The following is a 20,829-nucleotide window of genomic DNA, read 5'->3' as shown; positions in this document are numbered from 1 at the left end:
TATAAGACTACAAAGAACATACTTCTTTGATCCTTCTTATGATATACTAGGGGCCAGTGCACGAATTCATACACCTTGAAAGGAACTGTAGGCTGCAAGGCTGCATAGGCACAGGGGTGGGTCTCAGCCCATCCTCTGCGCCCCCACCCAATCCCTCCCACTGCTGCCCCTGCTCCCCTATCTGCCAGCAGCCCCGCTCCTGCTGCCACCAAGTAATTGGGGCCAGTGCCAGCAGTGGGTGCAAGCAATGGCTGCTGTTCTAATTGCCCCTCAGGAGCAGGGGGAAGTGGAGAAACCCTCAAGGGCAATTAGGGCTGGCAGCTGCTGCTTGCACCCACGGATGGTGCCAAGCAACCAAGACTGGCACCTAGCACCAGCAGCAGATGTGAGTGTAGCTGGTGCCAGCAGCAGCTGCAAGCACTGAGTGGGACCGTGGTGGGAGGAGCAAAGAATTTTCAGAGGCTCACCCAGATGGCAGCAACTGGTGCCCCACCTTGGTCTGGCACTCCCGCTCACCTGCACCACCATCTTGCGGGGGCCAACGCCTGCCATGTTCCATACACGTCCCCTTGGTGGTCAGTGCATGTCATAGTGACTGGTTGTTCAGTTGATCCAGTTGTTCTGCTGTTTAGTCTATTTGTATATTAGCCTTTGTTTTATATATATATATATATATATATATATATATATATATAGAGAGAGAGAGAGAGAGAGAGAGAGAGAGAGAGAGATACAATAGACATATATATGTGTTTGTGTGATACACTATACACTCACACATATTCTACTATTGTATTGCCATATATATATATATATATATATATATATATATATATAAAAGCCAAAGCATCCAGAACACTAAAACGCTCGGAATGACCAGAATGACTGGTCTCTATGATGTGCACTGACCACCAGGGGGCAGATGCTCAATGCAGAAGCTGCTCCCTGGTGGTCAGTGTGCTCCCACAGCCAAACTCCTGTAGCAGGCCAACCTCCTATGGTCCCTCCCTCTGTCTGGCAGGACCCAACTGGCAGCTAGCAGCTAGCAGCCAGCAGGAAGGCCCCAGCTGGCAGCAGGAAGGAAACTCTTGATTGCTGGCCAGGCCTAGGGACCTCACCCATGCATGGATTTTGTGCACCAGGCCTCTACTTGATATATACTACTCTTGTATATATAAATATATTGATATATAATATATATATGTGTGTGTTAATATATTTCATATATATATGATTCCTTATAACTTAGTCTTCATTTCAGTTACTGTATTCTTCATATATATATATATATATATATATATATATATATATATATGAAAATACTATATATACCTTTCATTAATACACTTTCACTGTATTTTAAATTTTGGGAAAACAGTTAATGTACATACAGTATTTATTTTGGTGGGAAAAATTTAATGTACCATAAAAATAAAATGTTTCAGAGGCATCAGGAACATATTGGGAGGAATAGAATTTTCAGGGTGAGAGCTGGGGGGATAGCTTTCTTACAGACAGAAGTGTTGGCAGAACCTTCCCACACAGAGCTGGCAGGCGGGGGCCAAATCTGAGTCTCCATCAACCTGGCTTTCACTGTTCACCTCATATTGGTGATTCCCTGAGATCTGACTCCACCCAACTTGCTGGTCTATCAAAACCACTTCTAGTTGCTTTTCATACAAATGCCTGTCTTGGCTAATGCTGCAGGCTTTCCTAAAAATCTCTCAAACAAGCAGCACGTGGCCTCAGCATGTCCCATATCTCTTGCTAAGTTGCCCCAGGCCTGGTACAAGTGGCAGCCTTGGCTTCGTCTGGGCATCTCCAAGCCCAGTACAAGTATCAACCATCTGCAGATTGCTTTGTATAATAGTTCATGCCAGGTAGCCCCAGGTATAGGCAGTGGCTGACCTTGGCCTGTACCTCTAAGAAGGCCCCAGAACCACCTCACGCAGTGGACAGCTTTAGACCACACTGAAGTACCCACTCAATCACCTTCACAACTGACACACTCAAGCAGGCACCAGAGTCCCACTGAAGCCAGTTCTGGTCTGTAGGGTTGATCCATACACAGCCGATCCTCCATGATTATCTTAATCAGTCCTTTCAGCCAATAGACCTGGGGATAAATTCTTTTCATTGAAGTACCAACAGCAATCAAGGCTCAACAACAACAAGAGGATACACACAGCCCACAGGTGGGGAGGGGCATACCTGGAGAACTCAGATTGGGAGACCAGGGAGGCTGTGCCAAAGAGGATTACATGATTCCTACAATATCTGGCCACTCTACTAAGCCTGAGAGATATAGCAGTGCTACCTATACCGAGAAACAAACACAGGGAAGCAGCCAAGATGAAGAGACAAAGAAACATGCCCCCAATTAAAGAACAAAACAAAACTCTAGAAAAAGAACTAAACAAAATAGAGATAAGCAATTTACCAGATGCAAAGTTCAAAACATTGGTTATAAGGATGCTCAATGAACTTAGGGGAATAGTAGATAAACTTACTGAGAATTTCAATAAAGAAATAGGAAACATAAAAATGGAACTAGAAAACATAGAAAAAGAATCAGTCAGAAATGAAGAATACAATAACTGAAATGAAGACTAAGTTATAAGGAATCAATAGTGGAGTAAATGAAACAGAGGATCATATCAGAGATAAGAACACAGAAAACATCCAATAGAACAGCAAAAAGAAAAAGTATCTAAAAAGAACAATGAGGATAGTTTAAGGAGACTCTGGGAAAACTTTAAATATACAACATTCTCATTATGAGGATGCCAAAAGGCAAGAAATTGAAAATCTATGTAAAAAAGTAGTAACAAAAAACTTCCCTAACCTGTGAAAGAAAATAGAGATTCAAGTCCAGGAAATGCAAAGTCCCAAACAAGATGAACCCGAAGAGGCCCACACCAAGACACATTATAATTAAAATGCCAAAGGTTAAAGACAAAGAGAGAGTCTTAAAAGCAGCAGGGGAAGATGATGTGCATCTACCAGGGAGCTCCCATAAGAATGTCAGCTGATTTCTCAACAGAAACTTTGCAGGTTAGCAGGGATTGACATGAAATATTCAACATTTTGAAAAGCAAGGATCTACCAAAATGTTCTACCCAGCAAAACTATCATTTAGAATTAAAGGACAAAAACAGAGATCCCCAGATAAAAATAACCTAAGGTAATTCATCACCAGCAAGCCAGTGTTGCAAGAAATGTTAAAGTATCTTCTTTAAGAAGAAGATAAAAATATGAATAATAAAATGGCAATAAATACATATCAACCAGAAATTCCTTTACATGCAAATGAATTAAATGCTTCAATCAAAAGACCCTTACATAAACTGTCTACAAGAGACTCACTTCAGATTGAAAGATACACACAGACTGAAAGTAAAGGTATGGAGAAAGGTACTTTATGAAAATAGAAACAAACAAACAAAATAAGCTGGGGTAGCAATATTTATACCAGGTAAAATAGACTTTAAAACAAAGCTATAATGAAAGACAAAGAAGGACCCAGTCATTCTTCTGGGTATTTATCCAAAGAAATCCAAAACACTAAATTGAAAAGACATATACATCCCTATGTCTACTGCAGCATTATTTACAATAACAAGACATAGAAGTAACCTAGGTGTACATCAATAGGTGAATATACAGAAAAGTGCTGCACATACACAATGGAATATTACTCAGCCATAAAGAGGAGTGAAATCTTGCCATCTGCAGCAACATGGGTGGACCCAGCGGTACTGTGCTGAGTGAGTGGGTCAGACAGAGACAGACAAATGCCATGTGACTTCACTCATATGTGGAATCTAAAAGGCAAAATAAATGAACAGGCAGAACAGACACAGTCTCACAGATTCAGAAACGTCATGATGGTTGCCAGGTGGGAGGAGGGTTGGGGGATGAGTGAAAGGATTAAGAAGTACAAATTGGTAGTTATAGAATATTCGTGGAGATATAAAGAAAAGCATAGGGAATATAGTCAATAAATTATAATAATAATATATGGTATTAGATGGGTAATAGATGTATCAGGGTGATCACTTCACAAGTTATATAAATGTCTAATCACTGGGTTGGGAACCTGATACTAATATAACATTGTAGGTCAACTGTAATTGAAAATTTAAAAATTATTCAAAGAAAAATAAAGGACAAAAAGGTGAGACAATTCAGCAGACTGCTCCACTAGCATTCTGATCCCCAAACTCAGTTTCCTCTGGAGAGAGCTTTCTCCATTGGCTTTACTTTTGGTCAGAACAGTATTTTTCAGGTATAAGGCACCAGTTGCAGGAATATTCCTGCAAGACTTCTGGCAGGCTTCCCTCCCACCACCCCCACCTCACGCACCTCCCTTACCTCTCCTGCTTCTGCAGGCAGGCCAGGGTATTTGCCCTGACACACCTGTGGCCACCACTGCCACCCTCTCCGTGGCCATGCACGCTGCTGCGCTGTGCGTGCCTGACCCGCTGTGCCCGCCGCTGCCTCCCGCCGCAGCCATCCCCCCGTGGTACAGACCGCCCCTGTGCACTTCGCGCCACCCAGTCCCGCACACGTTGCCAGTGCTTTCACTCCAGCAGCTGCAGCTGCCTTGCTATCTACTTTCCCTCCCTTTGCTTCTATGCTGTCTTCAGTCTTTACTCCACCCTCCCTCCACATATGCAAATTAACTGCCATCTTTGTTGGTTTGATTTGCATACTTGCTCTGATTGGCTGGTGGGCATGACTTGTGTAGCGGAGTGATGGTTAATTTGCATATTACTCTATTATTAGGTTATATGGGATTCAGGGATTTCAGTAGAGCTACAGGAATAGCCATGAGCCTGTGGTGATTATTATAGCCACCGGCAACCTCTTCAGGGTCCCTGCCAAGGCCTGGGGCTCACTTAGAAACCCATAAAAACCTAAGCTGTGCCACAGCCCCTCTCTCCAGGATGAAGATAGTAAAATTTTTTTCCTCAAAAGTTTTTTTGAAAGGGAGAAAAATAAGTGATAATATGTATATAAATCACTTAGTGAATACAGTGTAAATTCAATAATGATAATCATTAAATTCATCACTCAAACTCAGCCTGGGATAAAAAAGAAAAGAGCAGCGAATCTTTTTTTTTTTTTTTTTAAATATATTTTATTGATTTTTTACAGAGAGGAAGAGAGAGGGATAGAGAGTTAGAGACATCGATGAGAGATGAACATCGATCTGCTGCCTCTCGCACACCCCCTACTGGGGATGTGCCTGCAACCAAGGTACATGCCCTTGACCGGAATCGAACCCGGGATCTTTCAGTCCGCAGACCGACGCTCTACCATTGAGCCAAACTCGTTTCGGCAGAGCAGCAAATCTTAAGGGATAATCACAAGAGGCTAGTTGTTGTTAATTTAAAAGCAATATGATATTTTATGATAACATTTAAATTATTTTAAAACTAGAGGCATGGTGCATGAAAATTGTGCATGGGGGATGGAGTGGAGGGGTGGGGCGTGGTCCCTCAGCTTGTACTGCAATTTCAGCATCTCATACTCCAGCCTCTGTCCAGAGGCCCCTTTCTCCACATGACTGGGGCGTGGAACATTTTATTTCTCACATGGCTGGAGCAACACCACCAGCATCCTGCCCTGGCCACTATGGGGGCCGCCATATTTGTGATGGAATACAGTTAATTTGCATATTACCCTTTTATTAGATAGAATATTATAATTAGCATTCCATAGTATATTGACATAAATATTAATATAATAGTTAATATATCATTGTATTCATCTGTGACTAAAATTGCTGCCATTTACGGAGTACATAAGAATATCCCTGTACTATGTCAAGCATTTTTATATGTTTTTTCCCTTTTTCACAGGGAGGTACTGTAGTTCCTAGATTTGCAAATGGAGAAGTGGAGTTGGAGAGCTTGAAGGATATGATCAAATTCATACAACCAGAAAGGGTGGAGTCAAGATTTGAACCCAGGTCAGCCGGACTGTAGCTTATAACACAATATATACATGTAAAGTTTCCAACATAAATTAGTGTTAGGGGCTGTGGCTTCAACCTCAGCTTTTGAGCAAGTTTTCTATGCTGTGGTTGGAATATACGCATGCTCTCAGATTGGTCGGAACAGCCACTTAAGCCTCCCAGGTGGCCAGCCAACTTCAGGGCTAGTTGTTCCTCATTTAAGGGGTCTTTTATCCTCTATTCTGATTTTTTTTTTAAAAATAAGCAAATGAGGCTCACTGTTAACTTGTTTATTATCAAAGTTATTCCTTTGATAATAGGAGACACTAAATAAATAATCAAAATAAGGAATAAAGTAATGAGCCCCAGATGGTTTGGCTCAGTGGATAGAGCGTTGGCCTGCATACTGAATGGCCCCAGTTTCCATTCCAGTCAAGGCCACAGGCCCAGGTTGTGGACTTGATCTCCATAGGGGGCATGCAGGAGGCAGCTAATCAATGATTCTCTCTCATTAATAATGTTTCTATCTCTCTCTCCCTTACTCTCTGAAACCAATAAAAATATATTTTAAAGAGAATAAAGTATGATGAGAAAGAATATAAGAAAAATTAAAAATTACTCATAATCTCACTACTGAGAGATAATCACTTTGAGAATGGGTCTTTCCAGGCTTTTTCTTTCTTTCTATATTTTAACACTTTTATTATGTTTGTGGTGTGTTTTGATGCCTAACTTGTTGAGTTTAAAATACCTTTAAAAGTAAAAAGAAAGATCTTCACTGGATAAAATGTCAAAATAAACAAATAAACAAAAAACAAAGTATACTGTTGAGAAAAAATAATTACAGAATGAAATATAGGAATAGTATCTTAAAAATAATGTTAATTTTTTTTACTGCTTCTGGTCAAGATATAAACCTGATATTTAAAATTTATTGACAGTTCCCTCTCTCTCTCTCTTTCTCTCTCTCTCTCTCTCTCTCTCTCTCTCTCTCTGTGTGTGTTGGGAAAGGGTGGTAAATTTAAAATTGTCTTCCAAAATTCTACATCATGTAAAAGGTTTAAAATATTGATCAAATTAATTTTAGTATTTATATCATCTAAATCTTCATTTGAATTTTTCAAAATATTTTTAAATTGATTTGAGAGAGAGGAATGGAGAAGGAGAGAGAAAAAAATATCAAGGAGAGAAAAACGTTGATCTGTGGTCTTTTGCAGGCCCCTTAATGGGGATCAAGTCTGAAACCTGGGCATATTCCCTGATTAGGAATTGAACTAGTGACCTCTGGGTGCATGGGACTAAACTCAATCAACTGTGCCATACTGGCCAGGGCCTCATTTGAAGTTTTGTCTACTTGATGAGACTAACAGAAGTTTTCTACTAATATTCTTATTTTAAAAGATTCAAATATCCCTGGCTGGTGTGATTAGATATCAATTAATGGATGAAAAGTTCAGGGGTTTGATTCCTGATCTAGGCTTTTGCTGGAGGCAACTGATCAATGTTTCACTCTCACATCAATGTCCCTCTCTCTCTCTCTCTCTCTCTCTCTCTCTCTCTCTCTCTCTCTCTCTCTCTCTCTTTCTCTCTCTCTTGCTCTCACTCTCTCCTCCTCCCTTTCTCTCTAAAATAAATAAAAGCCCTTTCTTGCCCTTTTTCTCTAAAATCAATAAAAGCATGTCCTGGAGTGAGGATTAAAATACTAAAGAAAAGATAAAGTCTTGTCCTCCTCCTACCTGAACATGATTGGTAACATTTGACTTATATTCTTAAAGGTTTTTTCCTATGGACTTATGTCTAATTTTTTAAGACATAAATATAAATACTTGCCTGATTGTTTCAAAATATGCTTTTTTAAAACATTAATTGTATGTCTTGGAGATCTTTCCATGCGGGTTCATATAATATTTTGTTATTTCTGTTTTGCTTTGAATTTTATTGCATAGTATGAGTGTACTATAATCTAAATAGTCATGCCTTATTAATAAATATTTGTGCTGTTTCCACCTTTTAGTTTTTGCATTATAAACTATGATGCAATGAAAATCCTTGGACAGACAAGTGCTTATTTAGATTAGATGCTTTGAATTTCTTGGCTGCTGATGAGGCTCATTTAAAATACCATAGAGACTATCAAATTGTATCCTTAAAGCTTTTGCCCATATGCTGTCCAACAGAATATTTATAAACACTTGGCCAATATTTGACATTATTATTATGTTAAAATTTGATAACATGATTTGTTTTTGTTTTGTTTTTTTAAATGGTACCTTGCTCTTTTAATTTGCATTTTCTTGAATGTTAATGAGTTGACTATATTTCATGGACTTATTATTTTCCCCCTTGAATTATATTTCTCTTAGGTTGTGTACTTTTAATATTATTTATAGAATTCCTTTAAATAACTTTGGCATTCTCATTAGTATTTTCTTTCAATCTACTGTTTGTCTTTTAATTTTTTTGATGATTTTTTCCCATATAACATTTAAAATTTTTTAAGTGATCAAATATACCAATTTTTATTTCTACTCTGACCTTGGTGACATGCTTGGGAAGGTTTGTCCTACTCCAAGGTTATACAATTATCCTCTTATTTCTTCTCACATTTTATAAATTTCCTTAGCCCTTTAATCCATATGGAATTAATTTTAAGATATATTATAAAATCACTAAGTTCAATTATTTCCAAATGCATAGTAAATTTTCTCAACAAACTTTCATCACATATTTTATTGCTTATTTGAATAGGTAATAATAATAATATTTATTATTAAAGGTTAATAATTAATTGGAGATTAGATTAATATATACACACATGAATCTATAAATATGAATGCATACACAATTCTGACCCACTTATAATATTTGTCTGCCTTACTCCTAATACTAATTACTAGATACTTATTTTATTTTTCAGCTTTATTGAAGTCTGATTAACAAGTAAAGTTGCAGTATATTAAAAGAGTAAGCATGATGATTTGGCAGACAGTGTGAAAGGATTACCCATCATCAAGTTAACTAACACACCCGACACCTCACATGTTCACTTTTTTGGGGTGAGGATGACAACTCAAGTTCCAGTATCTTAGCAAATTTTAATTATGCAAAAAGGTGTTATCAATTATAGTATCCATGTTAAATATTAGATCCTCAGATCTTATTCATTCTATAATTGAAAGCTTGTACCCTTTATCAACCTCTCTCTATTTCCCCAACCCTCCAGGGTTGGGCAACCACTGTTCTACTCTCTGTTAATAGAAACAGGGTGGGGAAAACTCTCTGTTTGAATGGAAATAATACAGTAACTAATAAATAATAATAAATAATAATACAAGGATAATCTATGTTTCATGTACTCACAACTGTAAGCCTACTTTTGCCCACCCTGTATTTCTGGAATAGCTATGTTTAGGGTCTTAGTGCAAGTCTATTCTTACTGTTTTTAGTTTTCAAAAATATCTTGATTTCTTTTCTCAAATAAACTGAGATTGAAATAGTCAAGTTTTATTATAAGTCCTAGGATTTGGGGGGAGGGGAGAATAACTTGTATAATTTATAAGCTAATTTGTACTATAAACAAGTGTCTTCATTAATAGCTATTTAGAAAATCACACCCAATAATGGTAATTGAGATAATGGCATATCTGGAGTTGTAGTCCAGAATGAGATATATTACATCCAGTGAGCCAGGGGTGAGGAATGAGGGAGGGGTGGGAGCAGTGATCCTTGGGTTGTAATAGAGATGGTTGTCATGACACAGTGGGACAAATAGGATCGATCTGGTCTCTGCCATTTATTGGTTATGTGACTCAGACCAAGTTGTTTAACATCTTACGTCTTTGAGCATCAGTTTCTTCATCTATAAAATAGGTATAATCATCTCTCTCTCATAGCACCTTTGAAAGGATTAAATGAGATAATAAAAGTGCCACAGATAATAGATTCTCAATAACTCCTGGTCCCCTTCACTTCTCCTCTGATGAGTCATTTCTGATGAGTCATCAGTTTTATTTGGTAACAGGTGGTCCCCAAATAGATGGTACAGAAGTTCTCAAAGTTATCAGGTAACTGTGGCTCCTCTTCCTTTTTATTCTCAACTGAAAACATGTTAAAAGCTCATGAACATTGGTTACCACTGGATAAGCAGCTGAGATAACTCTGAGCTAGTTCTATTATTGGGACAAGTGTTCACTGCCTATGGAAACAGAATTATGGTTAAGCTTGGTCCATTGTAGGTATTCCAGAAACACTATCATAATGGATCAGAAAAGCTCACATTCACTATCCCCACACTTGGATGTTTACTCCAAACAATGAGCATCTGATAAAAACAATCAAGGGGAAGAAAAAAGTCATGTGCATATACATTTTCATGTTAGTGTTATTTATAACATAAAAATTATAATGGGTTAAATTTTCTAATACAAGTGTGCTGAACACAGGTTTAGAATTTATTATACACACACTTGGTGAACTTTAATACAGTTTTTGAAACAAGAATTATGCTGCTATGTGGCAGCTTGAAAAACTACTTACGATTTTATACTGACTGAAAAAAAGGCTGATTGTAAATTTATGCATACATTCGGAGATAACTTTGTAAAAATATTTATGCATCTGGGGACAAATTTCTCTACAAAATAGCAGAGATATTTAAAGCATTGGGGAGATTATCCTTCAAGTGATGTTGAGTAGTATTTTCTGGATTTAGCCTGTTTTGGAGCTTTATACTGCCCTGCCTGGAGCTTGAGTACCAAAAACTCCAGGAGGAACTTGACTTCAGGCTGAGAAACTAGCTGGACCAGTGGAGAGGAGAACCAAGTTGAATGACCCCCTGAAGGGAGAGTGTTTCTAGAAATAGGAAAGTCTTAGGGGGTATTTTCTAGTCATTTTACCCTGGGGCTACTTGAGTACATTGTCAGAGAAAAAAACCTGATGATATTTTTGTACCACTTAAGAGGCGGAGGGGAATTAAATGCCAAGGAGGGGAGCTGACTAACAGTAGTTCAAATTGGGGTTTCAGACAAGAGGTGCTAAGCAAGACATACTAAGTATCTGAGAGGCTGTGTATTCACTCACATGGCCACACATACCGAGTGATGGCTAAGCGCCATACATGAGGGAACCCAATAAATACATTTTACAGTGGCTTCATTCACTATTGTTTTTCTAATGATCTAAGGAGCCTGGCTGCAGCCAACATCAACTGGAGTGACGGAGATGGTGAGAGAACCACTCCAATGGTGTCTATAAGGAGTGGGAGAACTCACACTCCCTCAACCAACAGGAGAAAAGAAGTTTGTTTTCCCAGTGGTTTGGAGGGCACCTTGCTGGGCCCAGAGACAATAAAAGTCAGGAATGACCCTTATTTATTCTCAATTTCAAAGAATAAACAATACATTTTATTTTAAGAGAATTTGGATGCCCTGGTACTTTATCTAAGAATAATGATGGAAGTCTGGTTCCTTAACTGGACTTACCAGCTACTCTGGATGATCTCAAAATAGAAATGAGTGCAAATTACTGACTTAGGAAAATAAGCAATCACCACCAGCTTAATGAAGTTGAAAATGTAAGGCTGCGAAACTATTACTCGGTTAATGGTTTTTGTTGTTTTTAAAATTCTATTCATGTCCATCCAAACCTTTTAACTCCTCTGTGTTTCTCTCTTGCACAATTCACACATGCCACCCGGTCAAATAATCTTTCCCAAGGGGAACGGGGACTCCCTTCTGTAGAAGAAACCCTCAGTAATTCCACCAACGTCTTTCCGTCAGCGGCACGTACTACGCTGTCATTATGGCAACACAGGCCCAGGGAGCTGAGGTGACCTTCCCAAGGTTGTGGAGTCAGAGTGGGCATGCTGAGTCTCAAGGTTGGCATGAACTGAGGAGGCAGGAGCTTGTCAAATACACTTGCGAGCTCCACCCCTCTGAGCTGGACAGAGATGCAAGGAAAAGGGCTGCTGGGGGACTGACCGGAAACTCTGGCCCAGAGGGTGGGAAGAATGTGCACTTCAGGCTCCCGCAGCTCCTGCTCCAGTTTGGCTTCCTGACGTGTGTAAAACTCTAGCCCTGGGCTCAGCCCTTCTGCCTCTGCCCTGCACTTCTGTCCTTCCCCAGAGTAGCCCCTTCAGGCCGGAATCCATTCCATTTGCTTTCATCCAACTCGACAAAACCTTGCTGACTGTCCGCCATGCACTGCAGCAGATAGAGGATGAGCGCCACACTTTTTGGTCTTAAGACACTTACTTTTGTAACGTACCCCAGTACACGAAATTCGGTTAATCAGAATTCCTGGTCCACCTTGTCACTAGCCCACAAATGAACAATGTGTAATTGATGTGCCTAAGACTAAGCACGCAGGGAACCACTGCCTGGCCAGAGGGCCACCACAAACCCTCTTCTCGTCTCGGGCACAGCCATCTCTCACCTGCCCCTCCCCCTCTACAGGCAACTACTCTCCTGAAATTTGCATTTATATTCATGCATCTCTTTTTTTGTTGTTATAGCTTTAATGCCTAAACAGGTATAAAAACGTTATGTTGTTTATTTTTATTGTTTATGAATATTCTATGGGCACAGAATAAAATGCATCAATTCAACACATAATCAATGGTGCCTTCTCTCTGCCAATCACTGTTCTGGGTGCTGGGAAATAAAGCAGTAAAAACCAACGAACAAAGCAAAATCTAACCCTCAGGGACAAATAACAAACAGATAACCAAGTGAAATGTCTAGTATGCCCAATAATGACAAGTGCTGTGGGTAAAAACAAGACAGGGGAAGTACGGGGGGAGGTTGGGGCTCCGGCAGAGTAATGAAGGTGGCCAGGGAAGACCACCCGGTACAGCATTTGGCAAATCCAACCCAGTCGGACCTGAGGCAACAATAGTGTCCTCAAGTAGGTGGCCTGAGTCACACCCTGAAGGCTCCTTTGGCTTTTAAAAAAGATCTTAAATCTCAGGCTTAAGATGCAGTGATCTTTTAAGGCCAGGCTAGCTGTGTTCCAGTGTGGACCTTGAAGGCGATTTGCAGGAAGCATCTAAAATTCCAGGTGAGGACAAGGAATGTGTCCTTTCTGCTCCCCAGTTGTACCCCCAGCTTCCAGCACAGTCTCCACTACAAGGGAACCAGGAGAGAAATGTGTTTGAATGAATGAATGAATGAATGAATGAATGAATGAATGACTATATCACCCTCTACAGCATTTTCAGGTTGTCTGTGAGCTCCTTGGGGACAGGGTGTAGGCTCCTATGATGAATATCCATCCGTGGTGGGGGTATTGGTCCTGACACCAATAAATACGGTGGAGGAGTGAGGGGTGAGCCAGTTAGAAATAAGCAGCCAGGAGGAAAACTATCGAGTTCTCACCTGGGTGAGGGGCAGAGCTTGCCGGCAGCATTCACCTAGAGATCAACCTCTTTGAATAAATCACTGGTGGGAAGGAGAGCGTCTCTGCTTGGAGCAGAATTTCCCACAATGAGGCTGTCTAGCCGGACCTGCCCGAGGAGCTGCCATGGGAGTAAAATATAGCACACTTGGAAGTCACTGCCTTTGAGAAGCTCATAGTAGGTATTAGAACTATTAAAGCTTTGAAGGAATTCTGAAGTTAAAAAACACACTTAATATTTTGGATATTCTGCCTCTCTCTTTTCAAACCTTTTCTGCTAAACAGCTGTTGACATGGTGGCATTTGTCTACGGTGGCCCCGGAGGGAGCCTTGGGACTGTGGCTAGACAATCACAGTGTGAGCAAAGCTCTGCAGAACAAAGACCGCAGGGCAGAGCCCTGTGGAGGCATGGGAGTTGGGAATGCCAGGTTGGAAGTTATTGGAAGTTGCTGTCATCAGTAGAATAATGCCCTCTTTCTCTCCTCCCCTCTCCCCACATACACTGCAAAGTTACCCATGTCTTAATCCCGGGGCCCATGAATATGTCACCTTCTGTGGTCCTACCCCCTAACCATTCATGCTGAAGCCCTAACCCCACTCTAGTTGGAGATGGGCCTCTGGGAGGTGATTGATTTATATGAGGTGTGAGGGTGGCCCTGATGATGGGATTAATCTCCTTATGAGAAGAGAGTTTCCCCCCTCTGGCTCTCTCTATGCCCTGTGAGGCCATAGCAAGAAGGAGGCCGAGGCAGAGAACTTTCACCAGAAGTGAGCCTGCTGGCATCCTGGACTTCCAGCCTCCGGAACTGCAAGGTAACACACCTCTGTTGTTTTGCCCCCAGCCATGGGATTTTGTTAGAGCAGCCAGTGCTGATGAAGACCTGTGGCATAGGGGATTAGTGCTTAGATGGGTTTCGGGGTGCTAATCAGCTGACCTTAAAACAGGAGATGGCCCTGGATGAGCCCAGGGGAATCCTTCCATGTGGAAGACAGAGCACAAGAGTCCAGTCAGAGAGACATCTAGAAGATGAGGAAGGGGCCCCAAGCCAAAGGACAGGGCTGCCTCCGCAGTCTAGAGAGACCAGGAAGCAGACTCTCCCTTAGGGTCTCGGAAGGAACGCAGCCCTGCCCACACCTGGACCAGCGAGGCCCCTTTCAGACTCGACCTCCATAACTGACATAACCTGTCTGTGCTGTCCCACACCACTGAGGTGCAGTAAGTGACCTCGGAACAAATAGGAAACTAATGCAGTTGCTGAAAAGGGAATTAGTGGTTGTGAGCAAAGGGGGAGTTGAGCTAAGAACACGTTGTTCAGAGGCCCATGGTGACAATTTGATGGAACAAGTTTTTCCAAACTATAGAAATATTTTACTGCTCATGTCACTAGCAAAATGGAATTGGGACTCGCTAAGCTATCTGTTTTTTCGTGGGCTTCACCCCCAGAAGCTGTCAATGAAATGCTGAAAAGAAGACTGAACCTGTGAGACAATTGAAATGATTTCCTTGAATACCACCAGGTTATTTATGAAAATGGTAGGTGTAAATTATTCATTCATCCATCTAAGAAATCTATGCCAATTTCCCCGAGAATACAAGAGCAGAAACCTCACAGGAATACGTTTGTAAAGCTTACACTCTCCAAAACTTGACACTAATCCTTAGGGCCATTCACTTGGATAAATGCCAAACATTAGAGGAAGCAACTTCAGGGACAGACAGCCCAGATCCTCTATTTTGTAGATGACAAAAATGAGGCCTAAGGAGGTCAGTTAAATGAGGTGAAGAAAAAAGTATATATCCCATAGCTATACCTATATCTTTATACAGGTAGTTCAGAGCCTAGGACAATTAAGTTAACCTAGAAGAATGTCTTTTCCATAATACAGCACTAGGTTAAAATATTTGTCCTAGGTCCTAAGATGAATTAATGACGCAGGCAGGGCCAGAGGCTGAACTTCTTTGAGATCGTGGTGGGAATTTCTTCAATAGTGTCCACAACCTCTGGGCCAGCCTCTTAGGGCAGTGTCCTCGGTTTAAGAGAAAATATTCCGTCTCAGAGATGTTCAGGATCTAGCTTGAAGTAGAACTAAGCAGCCCTTCCAGGTGATCTGGAGGAAGGAGGACAGAGAAAACAGAGAGGATGACCTGTGGGGGCCTGAGATGTCCCTGGCTGTCTCTGGAAACACAAACAGCAGCCGGGGGCTCTGCAGGCCGCTCAGGCCGGTGAAGCGTGTGGAGCTGGTGCGCTGCCCCGCACAGCCCCGAGCTGAGGCCGCTCTGCTTCCTCAGCACCTGCTCTGCATGCTCCTTGGCTTCTTTCGGCTACAGCCCCAAGTCCCGGAGCCCTGCACCTGAGCAGCCTGTCTGCTGGCTCCTCCTCCACTTCCTCCTCCTCCTCTTCCTCCTCCTCCTCCTCCTCCTCCTCCTCCTCCTCCTCCTCCTTCTCCTCTTCTTCCTCCTCCTCCTCCCAGAAAGCCGAAGGGAAGTTCTCACATTCCTCCTTGATCCATGTGCTGCTGCATCCCAGGACCCAGAGCTCAAGCTCATGGCACCTGCTCCTCATTTAGAGTTTCAGTCTCTGCTCCCGAGCCGAAAATGCACGTTTGCAATTTGGAGGGTCTATTGGCCCCAGAATCTCAAGAGCCTGATAAGATGTTGGACGGGGCAGCAGAGCGTGCTGGTGAAACACGGCTCAGATTGCAGGTGGGGCTCCCAGAGAACATACAGAGTGCCCTGTTCAATTTGGACTTCAGATAAAAGCTTGCCCTCCATATCCCAGTGGCCTCTGTATTTTTATTTGCTAAATTTGACAGCCCCAAGTTTGTGGGGGACAGAGGCACGCTCATGGCTGATGCCAGAGTCTGCCTTTGTGTGAGCTGTTTGAATGGGAGAAGGAGGGAAAGGGAAAGAAACGAACGCAAAACAAAAGCTCTTTAGAAGCAAAATCCATTACTGGCCCTCTCCCTCTCCTTTTGATCTTTGTGCATAAGGTGTGTGTGTGTGTGTGTGTGTGTACACACATACACGTAAGTCCTTGTCTTTTGTTGACACGAAGATTGTGGCATTGAGGAAAATTGTTGACAGAGATACTGATTACAGTATCTTGATTGACAAAAGAAGAGTGATACTACAAACAGTAAAAATACAGTTAGTCTGAAACTCACACTATTTATTGCAGGCCTGCTTACATATACCGTATGCCCAATGCCACACAGCCCAATCGCAATTTTGCCTGTTCCCGATCTTTATGTGTTCTCAGAGAACCACGAAATGTTACCTGAGAAATCATCTGGTCCAACCTTGACATTTACAGACTAAATTGCCAAGATTCAGAGAGAGAGAGAGTGACCCATATAGAACCCGGCAGCCGAAACAACATCGACAATAGAACAATATTTTTTGAAGGCTTACTAAGCGCCAGGCATTTTCCTTAGTGGTTTACCTGTAGATTCACATTTAATCATCACAGCAACCCTATAATCGTTCTCATTATTCAAATGAGGCAAACGGAGGCAGAAGGAGTCCTGTAGTTTACCTAAGGTTCAAGGCCAGGTTGCTGGTCAGTAAAGGCGCCCGCTCAAGTCCCAGCAAGTTTGTTCCGGGCCCACACACTTGACCGTGAAACCGTGCGCCTCTCAGATAAGATGAGTTTGTATCATTAGGCATGTTCATACGTGGAGACTCTCACAACTGCCTACTCCCCTTGGCAGGATTCTGTGCTGAATAGCAAGGTCACTCAATATCAAATACCACCTCAGGAAGCCGGCTGGATGCTGTTGTCATACGTGTCAACCTCAGAGTCAAAGCCGCTATCTTCTCACTTAACACAAGTCCCAGAATACGGGAGTCTTCCACGATCAGAGAGCAAACCAGTTTCATTTATTTTTTGAGCTATTTTTAACAAAATACGTAACAGCAGGGTCCACTATCAAAGCAAACATTAGCAGTCAGAATTTTATGAGTTTACATCTTGAGCAGCTCATGAACGAAAAGGAGAAAAAAAGAAGAGGGAGAGAGGGAGAAGGAGAGAAATCAAAACAGCAAAGAGGCCTCCCTAATCCGTTGTTAGCCGCAAAGTAAACCAAGTTCTCTGAGGCAGAGGCCGGCCCTTTGTAAGCACGCCGCCGGCCAGGCTTCTGGGGGTGCAGCTATCCTCATAATCCACAGTCACCGTCCTCAACGTGACATTTACTTAGTTTTACGTTCTGCCTGTTTTTCTCCTCCGTCTTGTAGATTATCAACCCCTTGCATCTCAGATATTGAACCCACTCCGTCCGTATACAGACCCCAGCGTCCCTGTGTGTCACAGGTGGAGGATTAAGCATGCCCGCGTCTGCTTTGATACCATGTTTCCCAAAGCTACCCTTCCTGGGACACAAAAGCCTGTGCGAGCTTTAAGAAAAAACGAGTCCGCACTTGGAGTTCTCAGGAGCTCCAGGGGGTAGGTACCTGGGAGACACCAGGCCTCCACCGAGGCAGGCATTCGGAGCCCTGCAAACACCGTCTTCCCCCTCCTCTGCACTTTAGGAAGGAAGGGTGAGTCTGAGGAACCTGCTTTTGCAATCCTCTCCAGAACCTCACCAAACCCTTGGAGGGACAGACCCCTCCCCTGCCCCCCACAGGAACCGGCAAGGGTGCATTGGAAAGGAATGTAGCTTTTTGCAAAAACAAATCTGCATCCTCTTTTCTTCAGAAAGGTGGCAGTGTTGCCTTGCAGTTTTGACCAAATTACAAAGCAGTGCCAGTGTCTCTAGCGGATTAACACATCAACCACCTCACCTCACCACGGGAAGTAAGGAAAGGAAGGATGTAACTACTGCTGAACCGGATGGCTGGCAGATGAGTTTATATCCTGAAGCCTGGCACTGAGCATTTTGGTTGGCCGAGCTCCTGAGTTTTCATCTCGTTTCAACAGCACAGAGACTAAGAAAATCTCCAGCCAACCGCACAGACGTCTGAAAGCCAGGCATCTCCGAGGAAGCCACAGGTAACCCTGCTGTCCCAGCAACCACGCTTCTCGTTGCTGACACATCCATCCCAGGTGACACACCGAGTGGCCCTCCTTAGAGGCGAAGGAAAACCTCGAACCAGGCCGGCATCCTCCCAACACCTGCTCTGCGGCTTGTCCACATGGGCGCTCTCATACAACAATTCATCTTCTAAGCAAAAGTCCTGCCATTGGTTGAGTGGCTTGTTACTGCTTTTTTTAAAAAACCAATATTCGACACGAGTTATAGAGAAAGAATTTAAGAAGGCAGGTGTCTGTGGTTAATTCCACACTCAGACCTTCCCTGTGCCCGTACCAACCCTTGTGAGCAGCGCGGAGTTCCCACCGTCCCCACTCACCTTGACTCTGCGTCCAGGGAGAAGTTCCTCTTTGCGCCACTAGCACAGATATTTGGGGGAGAAAAAAACCCTCTCCATTTATAAATATCGGATGGTTTGGGAAAAAATATTTGTGGCACTGGGCTTTTTCCCCCCCTCCACAGTGATGTCATTTTAAATACTTGTTGTGCTCCAAATTGGCTATTTTTACTTCCCCCAAGTGACTTTTTTGGGAAATACATTTGTTTGGATTAGCTACGTTTTAAGTGACCCCAGGCATCGAACACACAGCCTCAGGTTCATCTTCTCAGCGATTATCACTAATGTTATGCAGCCACAAACTCGAGATCCCCTCATTTGTTCCTTTTCAAACTTGTTTCTTTTTGGATAGACTTCCAAATTTTCTATTCACAGATACAGAGAAAAATAAATAAATAAATACAAGGAAAAGACTGTCCTTTTCACGAACAAAAAAACCACACTCAGCAACTCCAAGCACTTCAAACGGAAGACACTAAAGGCCCCCAAGGTCGAATCACATTGTCACTTCCCAATGTGCTTTCTGGGGACAAGGTTGCAGCAGCCAGAGGCGCACGCAGGGGCTCTGACACATTTATTGGAAAGCCGTGGAGCGCTGAGAAGCACAGGAGAGGAAAGTTGAGGAAGGCACGTCAGATGCCTCAGCCCTACCTGATCTGAACTTGCTCCTAATCAGCAAAGAGTGCTCAGCCCCCAGGAGGGTCATGTTGAGTCTCAGCGAGCCAGGCGCCCCCTGTGTGCCACCAGGAACCGGCTCCCGGGAGCCCCGCTGCGCGCAGCTGACAACCCAGAATTCATCCAGCTCTCCTCCGGGAGCTCCCCTGGGTAGGAGGACAGAGGCCGCCAGGGACCGAAACCAGTGTCCCCGGAACCCTGGCGGGGCTCCCCCTCGCTGCGCGGGCGGCTAACTCCTAGGCGGCGGCGGCGGGACCCTCCTCCTCCCGCGGCGGCGTCGGGCCGGGAGCAGCGGCATCCCAGGCGTTCCTGGCTGATGTCATAGGCCGCCGGCAATCATCATCGAGGAGTACCACGCCACGCCTTTATGAAGGTCCCAAGTTTGCTATCTGATACTTTTTTACTACTGACAGGAGCTCGGCCAATCAGGAGCGGCGAGCGGGGACCGGGGACCAGGAGCCGCTGGAGGCGTCCCGGGCCGCTCTTAACTCTTTGCAGCGGGCTGGGCGCACGGAGGGAGGCGCGGCCGAGCCCTCCTGGCGGGGCGCAGAGTTAAGGGGCACAAAAAGGAGGGCAGCGGGGCGCCCGGGCTCACCCACGGCCACGGAGAGGGCCTGAGGGCCTGAGGGCCTGGGGGCCTGGGCCGGGGTGGGGGGGAACCTCGGGCTTTCCCGCCGCCGCCGGGCTCTGGGGCTGCGCCTGGGAGGCGGGAGCGGCGGCAGCCACCCGGGAGGGACGCGCGCCTATGGGACTGGCTGCGCCGGGCGCTTCCCAGATAAGCGGGGCCCCTAGCAGACACATAGGGCTCTCACCAGACTGAAGCTCCCACTTCCTCCCCGCCTTGGAGGGTTACAGGCACAGACTTGACACATCTCGCAGCTCGAGGGTCAGACTTGGACGCACGTCCACGGAGAAGAGGAAAAGCCTCTCGTTTTTCGGAGATCTGCGCTTTCTGGACAAACAGGACTCCATGGGCTGCTCACTCCGCGGGACACGGTGCTCTCCATCGGGGAGGCGCAGGGGTGCAACGCCCTTTTGTGCTCTCCGGAGGGTGAGGTCCCAGGAAGGAAGGTACCTGGAGCAGGGGGCCTCAGAGCTGGGGCTGGGAGCATGGGCAAGCTCAAGGGCTCTCCTCGGAGGGAGTCCCTCCTCAGGGCACAATCCCTTCCACACCAAGACCGCCAGGTGTAACAGGCTCATCAACAAATGAAGCAAAGGCCCTGCTCAAAAAAAAAAAAAAAAAAAAAAAGTCAAAAAACAAACAAAACACACTAGAAACACACCCACCCCGCAGACTGTCTACACACATAAAGTTGGGTTGAATTTATTTGCAACCTTAGTGCACGAGGGGGCCTCCTCCATCATCTGTCACCCTCGTACCTGCCTGTGTCTCAGGAGATCCCAGAACCCCAACAGGCCAGTTGGTGACAGATGA

At 43.8% G+C, this 20,829-nt stretch overlaps 1 protein-coding gene across 2 annotated transcripts in view; it reads right to left on the bottom strand.

Annotated features, from left to right (window-relative positions):
- Positions 1-19,759, bottom strand: part of MYOCD (myocardin) — a 92,485-nt gene extending 72,726 nt beyond the window's left edge. Inside the window, exon 1 of one of the 2 annotated variants that reach the window (XM_084863911.1) lies at positions 19,371-19,759. In XM_084863911.1, the coding sequence (XP_084720037.1) occupies positions 19,371-19,425 (55 nt within the window). In that variant the 5' untranslated portion in view covers positions 19,426-19,759. Of the gene's footprint in view, positions 1-18,701; positions 18,831-19,370 lie in introns of those variants that run through there. The other variant, XM_084863912.1, reaches the window with a different exon arrangement.
- Between the last annotated feature and the right edge of the window lie 1,070 nt (positions 19,760-20,829).

The sequence above is a fragment of the Pipistrellus hanaki genome, assembly GCF_964339955.1.
Source record: "Pipistrellus hanaki genome assembly, chromosome: 16".
In the NCBI taxonomy this organism is placed as follows: domain Eukaryota; kingdom Metazoa; phylum Chordata; class Mammalia; order Chiroptera; family Vespertilionidae; genus Pipistrellus; species Pipistrellus hanaki.
The sequence above is the reverse complement of the archived record's forward strand: the minus strand, read 5'-3'. Positions and strand labels throughout refer to the sequence as shown.